Source organism: Pieris napi, chromosome Z, assembly GCF_905475465.1.
Source record: "Pieris napi chromosome Z, ilPieNapi1.2, whole genome shotgun sequence".
In the NCBI taxonomy this organism is placed as follows: domain Eukaryota; kingdom Metazoa; phylum Arthropoda; class Insecta; order Lepidoptera; family Pieridae; genus Pieris; species Pieris napi.
Window position 1 is genome coordinate 493119 of NC_062259.1, and position 19238 is coordinate 512356.

Sequence of the window (19238 nt, forward strand, 5' to 3'; positions counted from 1 at the left end):
CCTAAAGTTTTTGTATCGATGATTATAACTATAAGATATTTGGTGTAGTTGGGTTAGAGGCTGAATGTAAATCCTTACAAACGTTGTGTAAAAAAAAAAAAAACATGGCGATTAAAAAGAGTGGCGGAGAGTTTATTGCCAGTTCTTCTCTTCCGTTCTACGCCCTTGATTTGAGAACTGGCAGTAAATGTAAAATTAGAAGCATTAATATTTATATCTTTAATGACGAATCACAAGTGTACATTGTGTTACCTATATGAATAAATGATTTTTGAATTTTTGAATAAATTGTACAGAATAATGCGTTTTTTAATTAAAAAAGTTATAATTTCTTGAATAAATGTACACCCCCTGGGCATCTCGATTACCCCTAACTTTGGAGGAAAACCTCCCACTGTGGGAATAAGTTAAGAATATTCGGGGTTATTTTTTTTTTTGGAACTGCATCTCGCTGTTGGCCTTAAGGGCCTTTACAGCTCAGCCCAGGCTGTTTTGGCGAGCATAGCTCTACCAGGCTTTAGGACACGAAGCTCACTAGAGTCAGCGAAGTCCTAGTAAAGGATCCTGAGTTGATTTGGGGAGAACCAATTATTTCTTGGTGTCGTTTATGATGCACGCTCCCTCGAGAAGGGTGTGTATAACCCGTTCGGGGCGTATGCCCCCTACGTGTGGCGTTTGTTGTTCGCGGCCTACTAATACAGAACGGTACGGGGGCGGGCCTATAGCCTTGGGGCTCTACTTATGTGTGTGTGCATTCGTGTGCCTGTGTATGCGTGTACATAAAATACATACGAGATGTGTTAGTCCGTCCTTGCGTTCTGTCCAGTGCGTACACGCACACAGGGCGATAATGTTATCGGGCGTCGGGGGTGGAGGGGGCGAAGAATCCCATCCCAGGCGTGAGGAAGACCAGGTCAGGCTCTGAAAAATTATTTTCTATATGCATATATAAACCAAAAGGACATTCCTACGTCCAAAAGTTAAGACATATTTTTGCGTCTTCACTTCTTTAGGCTATATTTTTCTGCAGACATTCCTGTGTCCGTTCTGGATTATCCCTTAATAAACGTAAAAAGTCATAACAAATAGGTGTTATATATTTTCCAACTGCAAAACAGACATTTATGTGTACGTTCTTTATGATAACGTAAAATAAAAATAAAAAATAGGTGTAATATATTTCTCAAATGCAAAACAGACATTTCTGTGTCCGTTCTTTTAATAACGTAAAATAATTATAAAAAATAGATGTAATATATTTGCCAAATGCAAAACAGACATTTTTGAGTCCGTTTATAATTATTATATATTATAACGTAAAATAATAATAAAAAATAGGTGTAATATATTTGCCAAACGCAAAAGCAGACATTTTTGAGCCCGTTTATAATTATAACGTAAATTATTTACAAATAATAGATTCAATATATTTGCCAAATGCAAGACAGACATTTGTGTTTTATATTTGTCAAACGCAATAGCAGACATTTGTATGTCCGTTCTTTATTATACCAAATATGAATAACAAGATATGGGTGTGATATATTTTCCAATGGCAAAAGCAGACATTTCTGTGTCCGTTCTTTATGATAACGTAAAATAATAATAAAAAATTAGTGAAATAATATATTTGCCAAATGCAAAACAGACATTTCTTTGTCCGTTCTTTATGATAACGTAAAATAATAATAAAAAATAAGTGAAATAAGTGAAATAATATATTTGCCAAATGCAAAACAGACATTTCTGTGTCCGTTCTTTATGATAACGTAAAATAATAATAAAAAATAAGTTCAATAATATATTTGCCAAATGCAAAACAGACATTTCTGTGTCCGTTTTTTTATGATAACGTAAAATAATAATAAAAAATAAGTGAAATAATATATTTGCTAAATGCAAAACAGACATTTCTGTGTCCGTTTTTTTATGATAACGTAAAAGTATAATAAAAAATAAGTGAAATAATATATTTGCCAAATGCATAACAGACATTTCTGTGTCCGTTTTTTATGATAACGTAAAATAATAATACAAAAATAAGTGACATAATATATTTGCCAAATGCATAACAGACATTTCTGTGTCCGTCCATAATTATAACGTAAACGATTAACAAAAAGTAAGTGTAATATAATTGCCAAACGCAAAAGCAGACATTTGAGTGTCCGTTATTTAAAATAACGTAAAATAATAATAAAAAATAGGTGTATTATATTTGCCAAATGCATAACAGACATTTCTGTGTCCGTTTATTTGCCAAAAACAAAAGCAGATATTTCTGTGTCCGTTAATTTGCGAAACGCAAAAGCAGATATATCTGTGTCCGTTCATTGGCCAAATGCAAAAGCAGACATTTCTGTGTCTGATCATTATTATAACAGAAAATAATAATAAAAAATAGCTGTAATATATTTGCCAAATGCAAAACAGACATTTCTGTGTCCGTTCTTTATAATAACGTTTTACTGTATTCTGTGTGGACATATTGTGTGTCCGATTAATACTCACATCATGTCTCCTATAGGAGTCCAAACTCCGTTCCGAACACACACTTGACGCTTCAGAATCGTCATCTCTTCTGTCGCACGCGGAAATGTCTTCGGGGCTCTGAAAAATAATAGTTTATGATTTTGTGGGTTCTAACCCCCATCGTATTGTATGAGGATTTACCAAATTTAAGGTTTATATAGCAGCAGTTTTGAGATCGTGCGTTCGAACCGCCAACAATGTTTTTACTCTCGTAGAGCAGATATAACAACAAATTTAAGTTTTATATATAACTAGCTGGCCTGGCGAACATCGTACCGCCTAACAATCGATTCTTTATTTTTTTTAAATACTTATTCTGCTATTCGGGACACTGGTCTAGCTAAGATAAAAAAAAATAAAGTTGATAAGACAACAAATACATTATGTCAAAAAATAAAAATTTACCTTCCCGGAACCCCTCCACTAACACTTCAACTTTATGATATGGTATTAAAGTTCTAATTGACTTTTAAGTATTATTACGAATATTAGGTATGGGAATATAGAAAAGTGTTGTTTTTAGACTTGTTCACTCAATTTTTTTAATTTTTCTCTCCGTAAGAACCATCCTCGTACTTCAAAGAATATTATAAAAAAAGAATTGGCCAAATCGGTCAAGCCGTTTTCATGTTATGCCGTGACAACGGAAAACGGGTTTCATTTTTATATATATAATACAGTGTTACTCTGAGGTCGGGCGTTCTAAGGCTTGTATGACACTCACTCTCAAAGCAGCTTCCGCGTCCCTTGACTGCTGCAGCAGCCGAATGCTGCTCGTGGGAGGTCTTTGGGACCTCTCCACTGACTGTTTTCGGACCACACCCACCACGCTGTTGGATCTGCCCGATCTGCGACAGAATTTAAATATACTTTAACAATGACGATGTTGCCATATTTATGTCACCGTAAAATTGTAAACACCGTTAGATTGTAATCTATCTCGCGAGATTATAAACTGTCGAAAGATTGTGAACCTCAACGAACTGCTTACAATTTAACGTATTATTATTCGGTAGTTATATGAAATTGTTGGAAAGTAAAATTTATCTGTAATTGACCAAAGATTTTTTTGTTTGAATGATAACTAAGTTAGTGTAGTACAATCTACCGAATAATAATACGTTAAATTGTAAGCAGTAAGCTGAGGTTCACAATCTTTCGACAGTTTATAATCTCGCGAGATAGATTACAATCTAACGGTGTTTACAATTTTACGTTAACATTTATACCATATATATGTGATAATGTTGCCACATAAATACGATATATTGCCCCGAATTAATGATTAAACAGATAATATAACTAAATAATAAAGCTTTTTTGACAGGATTAAAAGAGAATTTAGTTACATAATGCGTTTCAAAAACAATAATTAATTGTTTGTTGTTAACCAATTATTAGAGGCAAATAGTTGCAATGTTTATACCATATATTGTCACGAAGTATTACTCAAATCTAATAAAATAAATTAGAAAAATACACCTATTACAATAAATGTTGTCACTTACAAATTTGATATTACAATTAAAGCCAAAATGTTGCCATAGCAGGAATCACTATGGCAACATTGGCCAAATTATTATTGAAGGTATAACTAAATAAATTACAAAACATTGGACCTTGTCAAATTGAAGGAACTGATGAAAAAAAAAAACTAAATGAGTAAAAATTGTGAATTTATTTCGATAAACCGAACTTTCGAATATAATAGAACAGGTTACATGACAGAGAATAAGTTCCAAAACTACTGAACTGATTTGAAAAATTCTTTCTCCATTATACCACTACTACTCCTACTAAATTAAAAAAGATTCCTTTAGGCTGCGGATACTTTTGTCAATAGAGCAATGTACTACAGTTTTATACAAGACTTCAATATCTACAAAAAAGTTTTGCATTTAAAATTCTGAAGAAAGCTTTAGCAACATTGTGCTACCGAATTAACGCGGTAATAAAAAAAATAGATTTCAAGTTAAGTTTAAGAATATATGTTGCCATAACAATACTTTATGTTGCCGTAACAATACTTTATGTTGCCGTAACAATACCATATATTTCCGCAAATTTCTCTAAAGTAAAACAATAAATCAGCAAAACGCTTACCTTGTGGGACTCGTCTCCCTCGAACCAGCCAAAGACCGTGGTATACCAGATGGTCGCCTCCTCGTGTTCAATGAGACTGGCCCACTTCTGGAAGACGGTGAGGAAGACCTCGACGTTGCTAGAAAAAAAAAAGCAAAAAGTTGCAAAAAGTGCCTTAAACAACGCTGAATTGTGGAAGGGACGTCAAAAAGTATTTATACGCCAGTCACGTGACAAATACGAATTAGTGACGTAACATGCTTGTAAATGAGATGTTTAATCCTAATACTGAGAGTTCTATTTCGGCAAAAATTATAAAACATAAATACTTGACGTTTATTACAAGGATGTTACGTCAGATGCGACGCCATCTTGTTTTTTTAATGAATTCATAATCTCAACATTTTCTATATACTCACGTTGTGACTGAGAGACCCCAGGCCTGGAACGAGATCGGACAGTCCTCTCGGGGCTCGGGGCCACTGTACCACTCACTGGAGAGCGTTTGGCGCGAGCTGCAATTGCAAGAGTGCTGTTTAGATTACTTTGTAACGTCATAGCTAAATATGGTGACGTCATAGTGGATTTTTAGCGAATGCAAAATTTAGACGCCATGTTGTGACGTCATCTGTCAAATATAGTTTTAAAATAATCATGGAAATAGCTACAATCAATTCTACATATAATGAAAAATAATTGTATGTTTGTAATGAATAATCTTAAAAACTACTGTAAACAATTCTAATATACCTTGTTGTGCTATTTCTCCTTCTTCAGATAGGCAAGCAAAAAAATAAGGAAATTAAATTAATACATTAACAAAGTTAAGCAACCTCCGTCGCGATTATGAATTGAATGGGTGCCCATACATTGTACACTAATTTATAAAAATATATCAAGGTTAAGCCGGTCTCGGCGAGGTTAACAATTGGATGGGTAATACTTACGCAAGCTAGCAGTCCCGGCGGCGACTTTATTCCTCGCGAGATGCGAATACATCGCCCTCGCTTTGGCCCGTTGAGCGGCCGCTGCGTCCACTGCGCTTACCGACCTCGCTGCTACGCCGGCTAAAAACGAGGGTAGTTAAAAAAATATATCATTAAGATTACACAACACCTTTAACACACTTACATCCAAAATAATAGCTTTAAATATTTTCTTCCCCACATGGGAATCGAACTTGGGGATCTTTAGTATTTGTAGCAACAAGACCATTTTTTTTAATAAGTATTAATTGACTATAGTATTAAATTTTTGATAATTAACAATTAAACGCTGCAAGTGTTTATTTATTAAGAATGTTTATAATCAATAATAAATTATTACATATAATTAAACTCTACTATATTATTATATATATAATTAGTCATTAAATACTATGTGAAGCACAAAGCAATAACTACGCGATAAGGTCATTTACCTTACATGAATGACCTCATCTCGGGGCAATGACCTTTCACATACAGGATGTAAAATATAAATGAATGAAAATACATTTAAATGATTTATCACTCAAAACATCATACGTATATTCACTTATGAACATAATTAAAAAAGACGTAAGACACAAAAATAGATGTGGAATAAGAGAATTAAGAGATTTTCACGTAAAACTATTTCTTCCAGGGCAATAAAATACAGAACTTAAAACGTAGATCAAAAGATACGAAAGAACACGCGGAGTGCGGGTGCTGTCGATGAGGACCCAGTGCGAAAAGGCCCCCCCCCCTAGCCCAATTTCAAATACTCCTAAATATCGATTAAAACCCTCTAAGGTTTTTGCTGTCCACGCAGTTTGTGAGGCAGTAGTGGCTTCAGCGTGTCTCTCATCCCTGAGGTCCTAGAACCCCGATTTTGCACCAATGGACTTTTAATGCGCATTTAATATTCGCTCATACGAAGGAAACATCATGAGGAATCGTGCCTTTGACCCAACACGATGGCATGTGTCACAGGAGGCCGATCACCCACTTGCCTTAAGACAAACGACTATGAAACAGATACCCTTATAGGCCCAGACCTAGTTGGTTAGGTTCTAGGCTTAATATAATTTCTAAAATATCCCAAGACACCATGATTGCCCATAAATTGTGGAGAAAACGCTCACTCCACTGACCTTCTGCGCACGAGATTATACAAAAATGGCGAAATCCTTAAGTGTTTCGAACCAATAATATGACAGCAGTTTTCGGAAGATTTTTGCGTGGATGGATTCTAATCGGTCCCCAAAGTGGGTCGATTTTGGATGAACGAACATCAATGCAGGCGCAATGGACTACGTGAGCCAATCATATGACAGCAGTTTTCGGTTTGCTTCGGATGGATTCTAACCGTGACCCAAAGTCACAAAGAACTTCTATTAAGGTCACGTGTATAATTTAATAGTGGTCAGGTATGCCTGACACATGCAACTTATTGGCTGTATGGCGGAGTTAAAAGTATCCCATCTAATTATTTTTATTTATCCAGGAATACGACAATTTAAGGCAAATGAAACCATAGCTGATAAGCACCTTTAGCAGACACTGGTATATGAGACACCGGAGGGCGCTCCTGCGAGGCACGTCTTCTCCTCAACGAATTACTTCGATAAGTTGACAAATTCTCCGTGGATGCTATCCGAGCAGCGTGAAAACAATTTTGATTTTGAATTAAATGTACTTTAATATTTAAATTTAATAGGCCAAGGGTAAGAGGACGCTATGGAAGACTCTGGAAATGATATATCCGTGGATGGATAGGTTTGGATAAGGTTGAAAGGGGTTCCGATCAATGGATAAAGGAAGTTGGATAATAACAAGAAAAATGTAACAAATTTAAACTGTATATTATTAACAATTATTGTAATTTAAATTAAATACTAATTTTATATACGTCAAATTGAAATATAAAAACCTTATTTCAACTTTTAAAAAGTTAATAATTAGAAATTAAAAAGATTTCAACTAGATATAATACTTTCAATAAAAATGAATATTTTAAAATTTATTTTCAACCTTTGAAACGTTACTAATTAAACATTTTAAGACACCAACTAGTTTATTTAAAAAAATAAAATTTTAAAATCAACTTTAAAAAGTTATTAAAAATTAAATCTAAAAAGATTTCAACTAGTTTTAAAAAATTCAAATTAAAATTGTAAAAAGCAAAACAATTTTTTTAATCTCAACCCTAAAATAGTACTAATATAATTTAAATCTAAAATGTTTTGAATAATTTTTATATAAATAATTTCAAAATTAAAGTACATTTAATTCAAATATTTTCCAAAATAACAAATTAGCTTCTAGCAAGTTATATATTAGCAAAAATTAATGAAACGCACCAGAAACACTTGCCGATGGGCTCCTGGGGCTTATCATTCTCCTCTCTGAAAAAGAAAATATATTAAAATCCTTAATTTAATTATTTCATTTTTTTTTATAACTTTATTCCTGCTCTAAGCAATAATTTTCTTTTCCTTTTTAATTAATTATTATTATTACTATCTGCCCCCGCGGACTTCGTTTCGCCTTAATATGATTTTACTTAGTAACCTTTTAAGAATTGGTACGCTCTTTGAAGGACCCAAAGTGTAGTTGGTCCAGTAAAACCTACCGCCCATGAACACTCAATACCAGTGGGTTCTCGATTGCGTTGCCAGCCTTTGGAGAATTGGTACGCTCTTTGAAGGACCCAAAGTAAAAAATAAAAAACCCACCAGTTCCAATATGTTGCAAACTATCGACACTGCCAACCCTCTCTCGTTCGATCTGCTTTTGCGCAGCCGAATCCAACTTCAAGAACAATTGCTCGGCATCCGATGGGAAATGTTTCTTGTACGCCCAGTACGCTCTGCAAATGTAATTTATTTAAAATCGCATATAAAAATATACGCGTATAAACCACAAATACGCGTGTCATGTAACAGTACGCGTGTCATAAAGGTAGACGCGTATCATAACGGAATACGCACAAAGATACACTTAAGGCTGTTCACGCCTCAGAAGATCTATGAAACGAATATTTAATGTTATCGGAAGATTCCATAGAATGTTTTTTTGCCAATTTTGTTCCAACATGAATAGTTTTAATGGTGGTGCCATTTAAAAAAAATGTGTGCGTGTACTAGGTGTACACACGTGAGAAGTGAAACTTCTTTATGACCTTATTTTTTCGAAAAATGATCTACTATATGCAACTTTACAGAAATTGGTTAAATAAAGTTAAATTAGATAAAGTTTAACAAAAGGCTTTTATTATCATAGATATGATACTTTACTTATTACTGTACTACTATGTAGTACTAAGATTATTACAGAATTTCATTAATTGTAGTAGAATTATTAGTATTACTATCATTGTTATCGTTATTATATATTTTTGTTACTAATGGCTTCGAATCTCTTCGGATCAACCGTGGTAGGGACAAGAAAAAGATGGCGCGTAACCTGCTACAAAATTTCTCCCATATGTCGAATAAAGAAGTTTCACTTCAAAAGATGGTGCGTAACGGAAAAATGTGACGCGTAACGAAAAAATGTTACACTAAATTTTTTTCCAACCCAGATAAAGAAGTTTCACTTCAAAAATAATGTTTCAATCACTGTTAAGAATTATATTTATCATCAGACTTCAGCCTTTGGTTATCATGCGCGTTTGTTCCGTTCATCATACGCGTACAATACGCGTAGCATACTTATAATATTTATACTTTGACATTAGTACGTCCGTGGTACGACACGGTATGGTACATACCTTCGTCCATGATTCCTCGCTGTACTATCGGCATCCACACACGCCTTCTTAATTGCCTCACTGATGGCCTGATGCTGCTTCTCTATTGCCACCGGGGACCACTGGTCTAACAGAAGCACTAGGACCTCGCTGCAAAAAAAAATTACAGACAACTATTTATAATTACGTTCTATAGCTGAAATTAATATTTTCACATTGAGTACATTTTCATTAGGGATGTAGAATTTTGAACATCACAGGGTGTATAAAATTAATTGACATTTTAACAACCACTCTCAATGCCAGAGGGCTCGCAAGCGCGTTGACGGCCTTTCAAAAATTAGTATACCCTGTATCACTCACCTAAGCGTAGACCGTATCTCCTTTGACTTATGGGTGGTGAGATTTGTCGTTATCACCGGTACGAGCCTCGGCGAATGTACATATATAACTATGTAACGCACACATATTGTGCCAGCCGAAGACACCACCTGAAATAATATACATTATTAACATCCAATATTTGAGGAGGATACGATAACATATACAATTTGTGATCAATTTGGGCTATTTTAGGGAATGCCAAACATTTATGAAAATGTTAAAAACAATACAAGTTAAATTTATGACATCGGTTTTGTTAAGTCGATGATGTATACAGAAACAAACAATTCGAAAATATGTACATAGAAAATTTAAAACACCTTTTGTAAATTCACATGTAGTGAAAAACAAAACTATAACTTAAAACAATAATAAATTTACACACTCATACACACGAAAATTTAATTCATGATATGTAATGATTCACAGGAATGTAGTATAAACACACAAACATAAAAAAATACATAACAAACACACAAAAGAACTCACCTTGGCCGCATTTTGTATGAGATTGATAACCTCTTGTAATATATAAAGACAGAACTGATCCAACTTATTCTTCAACAGCTTCGCCATGTGCGCTATAGTTATACACGCTTCCCTTACGACCTAAAAAAAAGTCCAATAAAAAAAAAGGTCCAATTTAATAGCCCTTCCCTCCCCATATGTAGCTCATAAAAAACAAAGGCATGTCATTGTATCTTCTTCTTAATAGGCAACAATGAGGCACTTGGTTCCAATTCCTCAAAGGGTTTCTCACCTGACTCCTCAAATCCTTGATAACGACTAGAAACGGTACGGACAGTTCCTTCAGGTGCGCGGCGAATTCGGTCGGATACTGGACGTGCGCGTTCGCAACGAGCAACGAACGGATTTTCTTCAACTGGAACAATTTAACATATACATTATTTACTTCAAAGACCGTGATTGTGAAACGTGCACAAAGAGCACCACCCAACAACTCCAGGTCTTCATGAATTCAAGTATTACGTAAGCAGATTTACTGCAATTTATCCCCCTCCCCCTCCTCATGTCAGCAAAAGTAAGCAAAGCTCTCAAAAATACCATTTATATATACCAAATAGCATAAACGTATTAATTTTTTGTAGGAATCTTCAAAAATGCATTTCGTTTTCATGCATAGACAATGTGTGGGTAATATGTGTAAAAAAGTAAATAATTGCTTTTGACGTAATCACCAAATAATAAAATCAAAGACCCCCCCACTCCCCCTATAGTGCTAACGTAATACTTGAACGGTCCCCTACGTGTTTGGAATATTCTGGGCGGAGATAATCTTAAATCAACTATATAGGATAGCTCCCATCTATCAATCAAGCATAATTGCTTAAAGGAAGCTGGAAAGACGGGGTGAAATCAAGAGATGCCCAGGAAAGGCTTTCCACGCTGGATACCCTCTGCTGCCTGGGAATGAACAAGGGACGACAATGTTAACATTATGTAAGATTACTAACAAAGTGGAAGACTAACAGATTAGTGTACACTATCACTAACGAGATAGTGTACACTAACACTAACGGGAAAGTGTACACTAGCACACACGAATCAGTGTGCACCATCATTAAATCGTAGTAAAAAATTGAAGGGAATACAATAGTGTACATTAAAAATAAAATACATACCGCATCGACCCTTTTCTCCCAATCTGCCCCTCTGTCGCCCAATAAAGCAGCCGCGTGGCGGAACAAATCCTCCAAGCCCCTTGCCCCATACACAGCGGCTGGGGCAATATGCGCAAAAGCAGCTTCAAACGCTTCACACGAAACGGCCCCAGCTTCGCCTGAATTGCTTGCGGCGCTCGAAACTAAAAAAAAAATACAATTCGTTTTCTAACCAACTTCAAAAAAATTGCTAAATTTCGTGTACAAAGTTCTCTAAAACTAGTAGCAGAAAATTTAAATTAACTTTTATTTAGAAACAGTCCAAATTTCATCAAAATCACTGCAGTAGTTATTGAGATATCCACGCATTTGCGAGTATTTAACGAAAACTTATTTTTTCAAATCACCTAATTAACTTGGCACTATCATTTTTAAATTGAATATCTACATACCCCATACCCCATAGTGGGGCAAAGAGCCTCAAACAACAAAATATCTTACCACTAGACGCACTTGTGAGTTTCACTGGTGGCTTACGACTTGTTGGTAAATTGTATAAACCGCCCACTGTTCGCTTCACTTCACATGCTGTTATGAGCCATGATTGAAAATGATGAGCGTTGGTTGATTATGATCAGCATTTGGTTGACAGTGATGAGAATTTGTCGATTGTGAAGAGCATTGTTTATGACGGTGTATTGTGACGGGCATTGGTTGATTGTGATGAATGTTCGTTTGTTAAGCGTTTGATTGAGTATGATGAGTAATTACCGTTTAAATCGAATATAATGTATGTGTGTTGTTTTATTAGGTGATGAGTTTAATAATATGTTATTGATTGAAGATGATGTGTTTGTTACCAGATGCGATCAGATCCGTGTTACATGAAAAAGAAGAAGTGGTGTATTAGTTAAAGAATATGTCAGCGCTTAATTGTCAATCAATTTGGGTGACATTTGTCATAATTATGACAAACGAACACTATGCGTCACAATTTAACATTCTATACTTAAATTAATATATAGTAAATATAATACTAAACACTGCCACGGGGACATATTTTAAATTATTATTACTAAGTTTAAGAACACTGTAAGTACCCTATATATGTATGTGTAAATATAAAGAAAAACTTCAAACCTGCTAGACAAAACAGATTTCTAGCTTAGCAATGAAAATAACCTCTAAAGAAAGAATCAAAATTCAAAAATATTGTCTACCCTCATTTTCACTGACCTGGTGTTGAGGCACCACTGTCCCCATCTCTACTTCTACTCGTAGGTAATGTCATTGCACGTTTCACTGACCGTGATACGAAGTCTGGCTCATCTGTACCCGCGTTTGCTGAAATTAAAAAAGTGAGGGTATTTACTTATTATTACACACTAATACACATACAGAAAAAGTCTTCTACACTAGAACACACAAAACATACATAAATCAAGTATGGACTTATAGGGCATTATTATCCTTGGAGCAGTGAGGTTGTTAAGCCTGCAAGCCCTTCCAGGAGACTTCTGGGCTTTAGGAAGGAATTAGGCTGGCCCAAATAAAGGTCTAAGTGTGGGAATAAAGTGCACATACAATATACAAGGGATTATAGAAAAAAATTGAGGTCCGTTTTGGTTTCTAACAGCTTTTTCTTTTTTTGAATCAATTACAGATTCGCTCTTTGAAGGACCCTAAATCGAATTGTTCGGAAATACATCAATTAACAATGCAGAGTTACGACGCTCCATACCTGAGGGTAACATCAGCCCAGCCTCTCTGGCCTCGTCAAACTTCTGTTCCAGCAGTGCCAACTTCTGCGCTGGCAACAGTTCTTTCTTCTTTAAATCTTGCCTTAGTCTTTCACCTGTAATAGAACGATCATGATATGATATTGCTAACTTTGAATGTCAATTTTTTTAATAACAATGTTAAAAAATTGGAAGGTCAAATTTATTTTTTAAATTTTTCGCTGCTAAAGCGGTAAGGGGAATTGTCAGAGCAATGGAAGGATCAAGGATCGTCCAAGCGTAGGGTTGTCTCTCTCCCTAAAATATGGCGAGGGGGCCAATGGCTGGCCATGCGTCATACTCGTTAACGGGTGCTACTTGTGGTGACTGTTCTCGAATTCGTGTATGCGGTGATGTTAGTTATTTCGACTATGTATTTGCGTGCTCCTATTTCGCCATGCCTCCTGCTGATAGAGGACAAATCTTTGTTTATTTACTATTATTACATAATTTGTCATGTGGAATATGGTGTAATGGTAGCAGCTCTTTACATACATTATGTAAAACCAAAAACTTGGCGATTAAAACGAGTGGCGGAGAGTTTATTGCCAGTTCTTCTTCTCCGTTCTACGCCCTTGATTTGAGAAGTGGCAGTAAATGTAAATTTACAATCAATTTCACTTTTTTTTTGACGTTCATATGTGTACTTGTTTACCTATATGAATAAAGTTATTTTGACTTTGAGTTTAATATAATAGGAGTTTGGCTGAGTCTGTCGTGTTTTCCTTCGTACTAGCGAATGATAAATGCGCACATAGAAAGTACATTGGTGGACAGCCGGGGTTCATCGAACTCGGGAATGAGATTTCACTTACCCACATGCCGATAGACATCGACAAGCAATTGTGCTGCGGCGTCTCTCACTGCGCTGTTCGGGTCTCCGACCAGCGCAGCCAGATTTGGTATGCACGAGCGAAGTTGGAGTTCTGTCGCGCCATGGCTGAAAATAAATTTGCAGTTTACATAATTATCGACCAATGTCTCTCTTTGATATCATAATTTAGTTTTGCTTTAGCCATTTTTTTAACAAGAAACTAAAATAATTATTAGCACAAGAAAGGTATTGCTATCCCTACTTTTCTAACAAAGAGTCAATGACCTCGATACAAATGTATTTTTTTGCACAAGAATTGTCTTGCTGTCGCTATTATAATTACAAGAGGTGAATGACGTAGAAATTTAAAGAATTATTAACACAAGAAAGGTATTGCTATCCCTACTTTTCTAACAAAAAGTCAATGACCTCGGAACAAACTTGTTTTTGTGTTTTTTTAGTTTTCTTTTTAAAAAGCTTAAAACGATTTACATAATAATAAACACATATTTATATTTATCAAACTTACGTATCCAACAAGGCGGCTATACACTTCAGAGCTTCCTCCCGCGTATGCGCAGCCTTGTGTTGTAACGCGGGCGTCAGACGTGCGAGTAACGAGCGTGGAGCGACAGCCTTGCAATCGTCTAGGCTCGTTATACACGAACGTGCAGCCACGCGTACACCCTCCTTGGTGTCTGCCAATCTGAAATTGTAACATGTGTATACTCTCTTGTCTGAGCGTCGCAGAAAAGAAACATCTGGATCAGACTATTTCCACCGGTTTCTGTCCAGCGCCTCTCTTCTGAAGTGTACAGTTGAGGACAGTGAGTCTTTTTTCTTTACTCGGTCCACATGGAAGCTTTCATGGAGAAAGCAGCACACTTAGTGACGTCATCCTACTAACTGTAGCGACATGTGGAAGAGGGAGATCTTTCAACCTAAAGGGTGGATCCTCGAGGTCATAGTAAGAATGATCTCCGACCGATAGACGTACCGCATAACCACGTAAGGTACCTAAGGGTAAAAGACTACTGACAATATTGGAAGATGGACTTGGACTTTTGTAAAAATATAAGACTTCCTTTTTATAGAACAGGGACCAAACAGGCAGGAGGCTCACCTGATGTTTAGTGATACCCGTGGACACTCAATACCAGAGGGCTCGCTAAGAATTGGTACGGACTTTTCTTGAAGGGCCACAGTGATACCGCCACCCATGGACACTCACATTGCCCAAACGCTCTGAAGTGCGTTGCCTCTTAAGAATTGGTACGCTCTTCTCTTCTTACCTGTCTATAATATGAGGCAATACTGTAGGCACATAAGGGGAGAACTCTTGCCCCATACGCTCAGCTATCGCAGCTATCACCTCCAATCCATTCTGGGCTACCTGAAAATTGAAAAAAAAAATCCGATTAATTTATAATGTTATATAAAACATTAAATTTATGTAATTTTATTAATTTTTTCGAAATTATGTTCTATATACATTTTTGTCATAAAATGAATTCAAAGTGTCAAAAATTGGCTATGTTTGGATTTTTTTTTCTATCGAGCGAAGTTATTTAAATCGGGTATCGATCTTTTAAAATGGATACATAAACTACTCAACTCCACCTTTTATTATGTATTTTGGAGTTTGGCGACCAGATTAGTAGAAATAAGTAGAAATGGGCGGGCCATACCGCTCGAATGAACAATGGCAGATGGACAAAGAGGGTAACAAAGGGCAAGGAAAGGGCCACCTGGAAATTGATAAAAATTAAATCTTATGCCACGGCCTCCATTGCCAAGAGTGCAGGTCGTTTTTCTAGCCACACCGCGCTCAACGACATCACTCTTGCCTCCATCAATGTTCCAGCCATTTTGGAGCCATCAGGCATCGCAAGAGACGATGGCAAGCGGCCGGATGAGATGTCATTGATCCCTTGGAAGATGGGACGGACTTTGATATGTGATGCTCCTTGTGTGGATACGCTAGCCCCGTCTCACCTTTCTCGGACAAGCAAAAAGCTGGGGCGTCCGCAGAGCAGGAGAAAATATTAGAGTCTTTGCTCCAACTTCGATTTTGTTCCCTTTGGAGTAGACTTTTGGGGTGTGGGGTTCAAGTACATAGGCGCTCGTTAAAGGTTTAAGTTAACCCCAAAGCTGGTGCTTTCAACGAATTAGTATCGTAATGCAGCAAGGTAATGCTGCCAGCGTTAAAGGTACACTGCTACAAGGACCAAACGTTTTAAATTTGTTGTAATTTTTAATTAATCTTATTATTACTATGTACGTTAAGAAAATTGTAAATACTGTATATTTGATTGTTATGTTTAGGTTTTAATAAACAATATTTTTAATATTCGTACAAGTTGGTGCGTGTGACACACCCCAAGTGAATCAGAGTGCGGAAAAGACCTATTGTTTAGCTGACTGTATGAGAGATCGAGTAAACAATCATTATATATTACGTATATATTATATACGTGAGTTACGTGACCTGTTAGAAGCCACTTGGAATCTAACTCTATGAACTGGGCCCCACAAAAAAATACTCTTAACGTTGGAGCGTATTTAGTATACATTTACTAGATACATACATTCCTGTGTCATGATTCCTAGCTCTTCCATAAGCAACTTAAATAGTAATAATTACAATTTAGATTTTTTTTAACTGATTACAACAAATTCTTCTCCCAATTTTTGACAGCATACTATAATCGTGGATGCATGTGAGTGAATGCATCATACAATAATATTATATATCACAAAATTCAACGAAACGAATAAATTGTATTTTTTTATTAATTAATTTTATTTAAAGCGCTGGGATCGCAAATTAACAATTTCTTGCTACCTACTAAAATTGGTGTCCAAGGGCAACCACTGCCCTTTTTGGGCGTCTCGTAGACTTATTCATATAAAAAAATTACCTTAAAATTGCCCCCATTGAGCCAAGCGACCAGCGAATCCAGCAATGGTGCTGCTATATCGTGGGTGATCTCCTCTCGTCTGACGAGCGACGTCAAACGCTCGCCCAACAACTGACGCATGCGCAGGTCTGGCTTCCCCAGCAGAGGAAGTGCGTCCTCTAGAGACGCTGGCTGGGGGTAGTGAGACATCTGAAAAGAGAGAAAAGTCTTAAATCTAGTTTTAAGAGCGGTAAATAGTAAAATATGGACCTTAAGGTATTAATATAGACTTAGGCCCGTACCTATGTTTTTTTTTAATGCAGCTAACACAAATTATATGTATATCTATATATATATAGCCAAAGATGGAATACATATTATTATACAAAAAGATTCATTTACGAAAGGAAAAAATATATCAAAAACTATTAAATACGTAATACCATTGTGTGTGATGGTGCGAAAGTGAGGGTATGCATGTAGGGTGTGCTCACGATGCAGGTTTAGCGCTATGGATATTATTAATACTCCTTGTTAGCTACTCTAATATAACATCAATCTTAAATCCAGTTTAAAAGCCATTTTTTCTGTAAAGTATGACACATTCGACTGCGCTAAAGAGGAAACTAGAATATATACCTTAAACCTTAGCACGAAGTATGGCAAAATCCAAGATATTTATGACACACGGGAATCAAACTCAGCGCAATTTCTGAACCATCATATATTAACAACTTATAACGTCTGGTATATTTATAGGAACCGTAAGTGAACAATAACTTTCCGTTCCCGACCAAAAAGACCCGTTGGAGGCCCCGAGTTTTCCTAACGGATGCGGATGATCCAATCATGATAGCTAACGACAAATTAGAGTCCGCCCGCGCGGAAAATAATAGTCAAAATCAGATTAGGCTAAAATCCGCATTCACCGGGGAACTGCAGGCGTGGACCTTTACTTCGTACTTCGCTCACTCCAGTGAGCTTCCGTCCTGCCCTTCTGACGATTGACCACCCCGCGACGGCCCAAGCCAAGGTCCGTGTCTCGCAGGACGCCCTTGCGAATTAAACCCTTACGGATACAAAAAAAAATACCAGAGCCTCTTGATGCAGTTAGAACTATCTGAAGCCTAACACAATTTAAAATTAAATAAATTAAGTTTATATGAGATTTTTTAAAAGTACACCACTCGCTACAACCCTGTCAGGACCTCCGATTTTTTAATTTGATTTTATAAGATATTGATGATAAGTAGGTGATCAGCCTTCTGCGCTTTAACTTCATAAATTCTACACACATACAATTATATTAGAACATAAAAATGTCCAACAAGAGTTATGTTTGAGTAGGAGGGATGTTCAAATAAATCATACTGTTTGAAGGTGTGTCCACTGGCTTAAATCATTTAAAACTGAGCTTATAACTAAACATAAAATTAGGGGGGGGGTATTTGTGGGTTCTTAATTGCGACACATCTTTTACCTATAAAGAATCTAAGTGTAGTCAACCTATTGGACATTATCGGAAACGAGAATGTTACATCACAATTTATAAATGGCTCATTTTGGCTAAAAGTGTGCAATAATTGATAACATTTGGTGTGCGATACTAATTATTAACTAAAATGTATATGGAACCCAACTAATGTTAGATTACATAACTTTAGCAAGGATATAAATTGACACAAGCAATCAGTAGAAAAAAGAAATTAAAATTAAATAGTAACTTAAATCTCATTAAGAGTGTGATATACCAAATTTAAGTTGTAAGAAGATTGTAGTAAAATATATCAATATTTTAATTAATGTTAGTAATTCAATTGTGCCAGCCAATTCACTGGAGCATTAAGAGTATCAGACAAGCGAGTCGTTAGGTATACACCCACACACTCACTCATGCACACAGTTGTTGATAACAGTTGTAAGAACAAAAATATTTAAAAAAGATGTCATTAAATTATATATTTTTAAAGAATTTACTATTAGGTTAATCATGGAAGAGCTGGGAACCCCGACACAGGTATTTTTTTACTTAAAAGGGTTCCCAAATACATTAAACTGATTTGTGGTCAAATGTTTCTTGTATACTCGCGCGGTCAGCTGTGTATGTATGTGTACTCGCTCTAAGTGTTGGATTTTGTTTTATATAGTAAGATAATGAACAATATATATATATATATATACCACATCATAAATGCTAGAATAAACAAAATCTCACCTTTAGTTTCCTTTTACTGTATTCCAGAAACACCAATATCACCAGTTTCAATCCATACCACCATTTCACTCACTTACAATACACTACAATAGTGTCACACTTCACTACACTAGCGTTACTAAGATCACAGATTCATCAAGGCATAATTTGCACTGTGGATTTGTCTAGAATCAAAGGGTTACATCCGGTTATTAA

At 35.9% G+C, this 19238-nt stretch overlaps 1 protein-coding gene across 10 annotated transcripts in view; it reads right to left on the bottom strand.

The window, feature by feature from the left end:
- Positions 1-19238, bottom strand: part of LOC125062170 (CLIP-associating protein) — a 37339-nt gene that overhangs the window by 14242 nt on the left and 3859 nt on the right. For 5 of the 10 annotated variants that reach the window (XM_047667860.1, XM_047667861.1, XM_047667859.1 and 2 more), the window contains exons 2-24: positions 19044-19207; positions 16850-17038; positions 15221-15321; positions 14458-14634; positions 13930-14054; positions 13078-13191; positions 12573-12680; positions 11838-11924; positions 11358-11539; positions 10475-10597; positions 10204-10323; positions 9694-9821; positions 9352-9480; positions 8315-8448; positions 7940-7984; positions 7128-7229; positions 5562-5681; positions 5365-5385; positions 5034-5129; positions 4636-4753; positions 3257-3380; positions 2512-2610; positions 793-921 (exon numbers count right to left, since the gene is read on the bottom strand). In XM_047667860.1, the coding sequence (XP_047523816.1) occupies positions 793-921; positions 2512-2610; positions 3257-3380; positions 4636-4753; positions 5034-5129; positions 5365-5385; positions 5562-5681; positions 7128-7229; positions 7940-7984; positions 8315-8448; positions 9352-9480; positions 9694-9821; positions 10204-10323; positions 10475-10597; positions 11358-11539; positions 11838-11924; positions 12573-12680; positions 13078-13191; positions 13930-14054; positions 14458-14634; positions 15221-15321; positions 16850-17038 (2571 nt within the window). In that variant the 5' untranslated portion in view covers positions 19044-19207. The remainder of the gene's footprint in view (positions 1-792; positions 922-2511; positions 2611-3256; positions 3381-4635; positions 4754-5033; positions 5130-5364; positions 5386-5561; positions 5682-7127; positions 7230-7939; positions 7985-8314; positions 8449-9351; positions 9481-9693; positions 9822-10203; positions 10324-10474; positions 10598-11357; positions 11540-11837; positions 11925-12572; positions 12681-13077; positions 13192-13929; positions 14055-14457; positions 14635-15220; positions 15322-16849; positions 17039-19043; positions 19208-19238) is intronic. The other 5 variants (XM_047667864.1, XM_047667866.1, XM_047667867.1 and 2 more) reach the window with 5 other exon arrangements.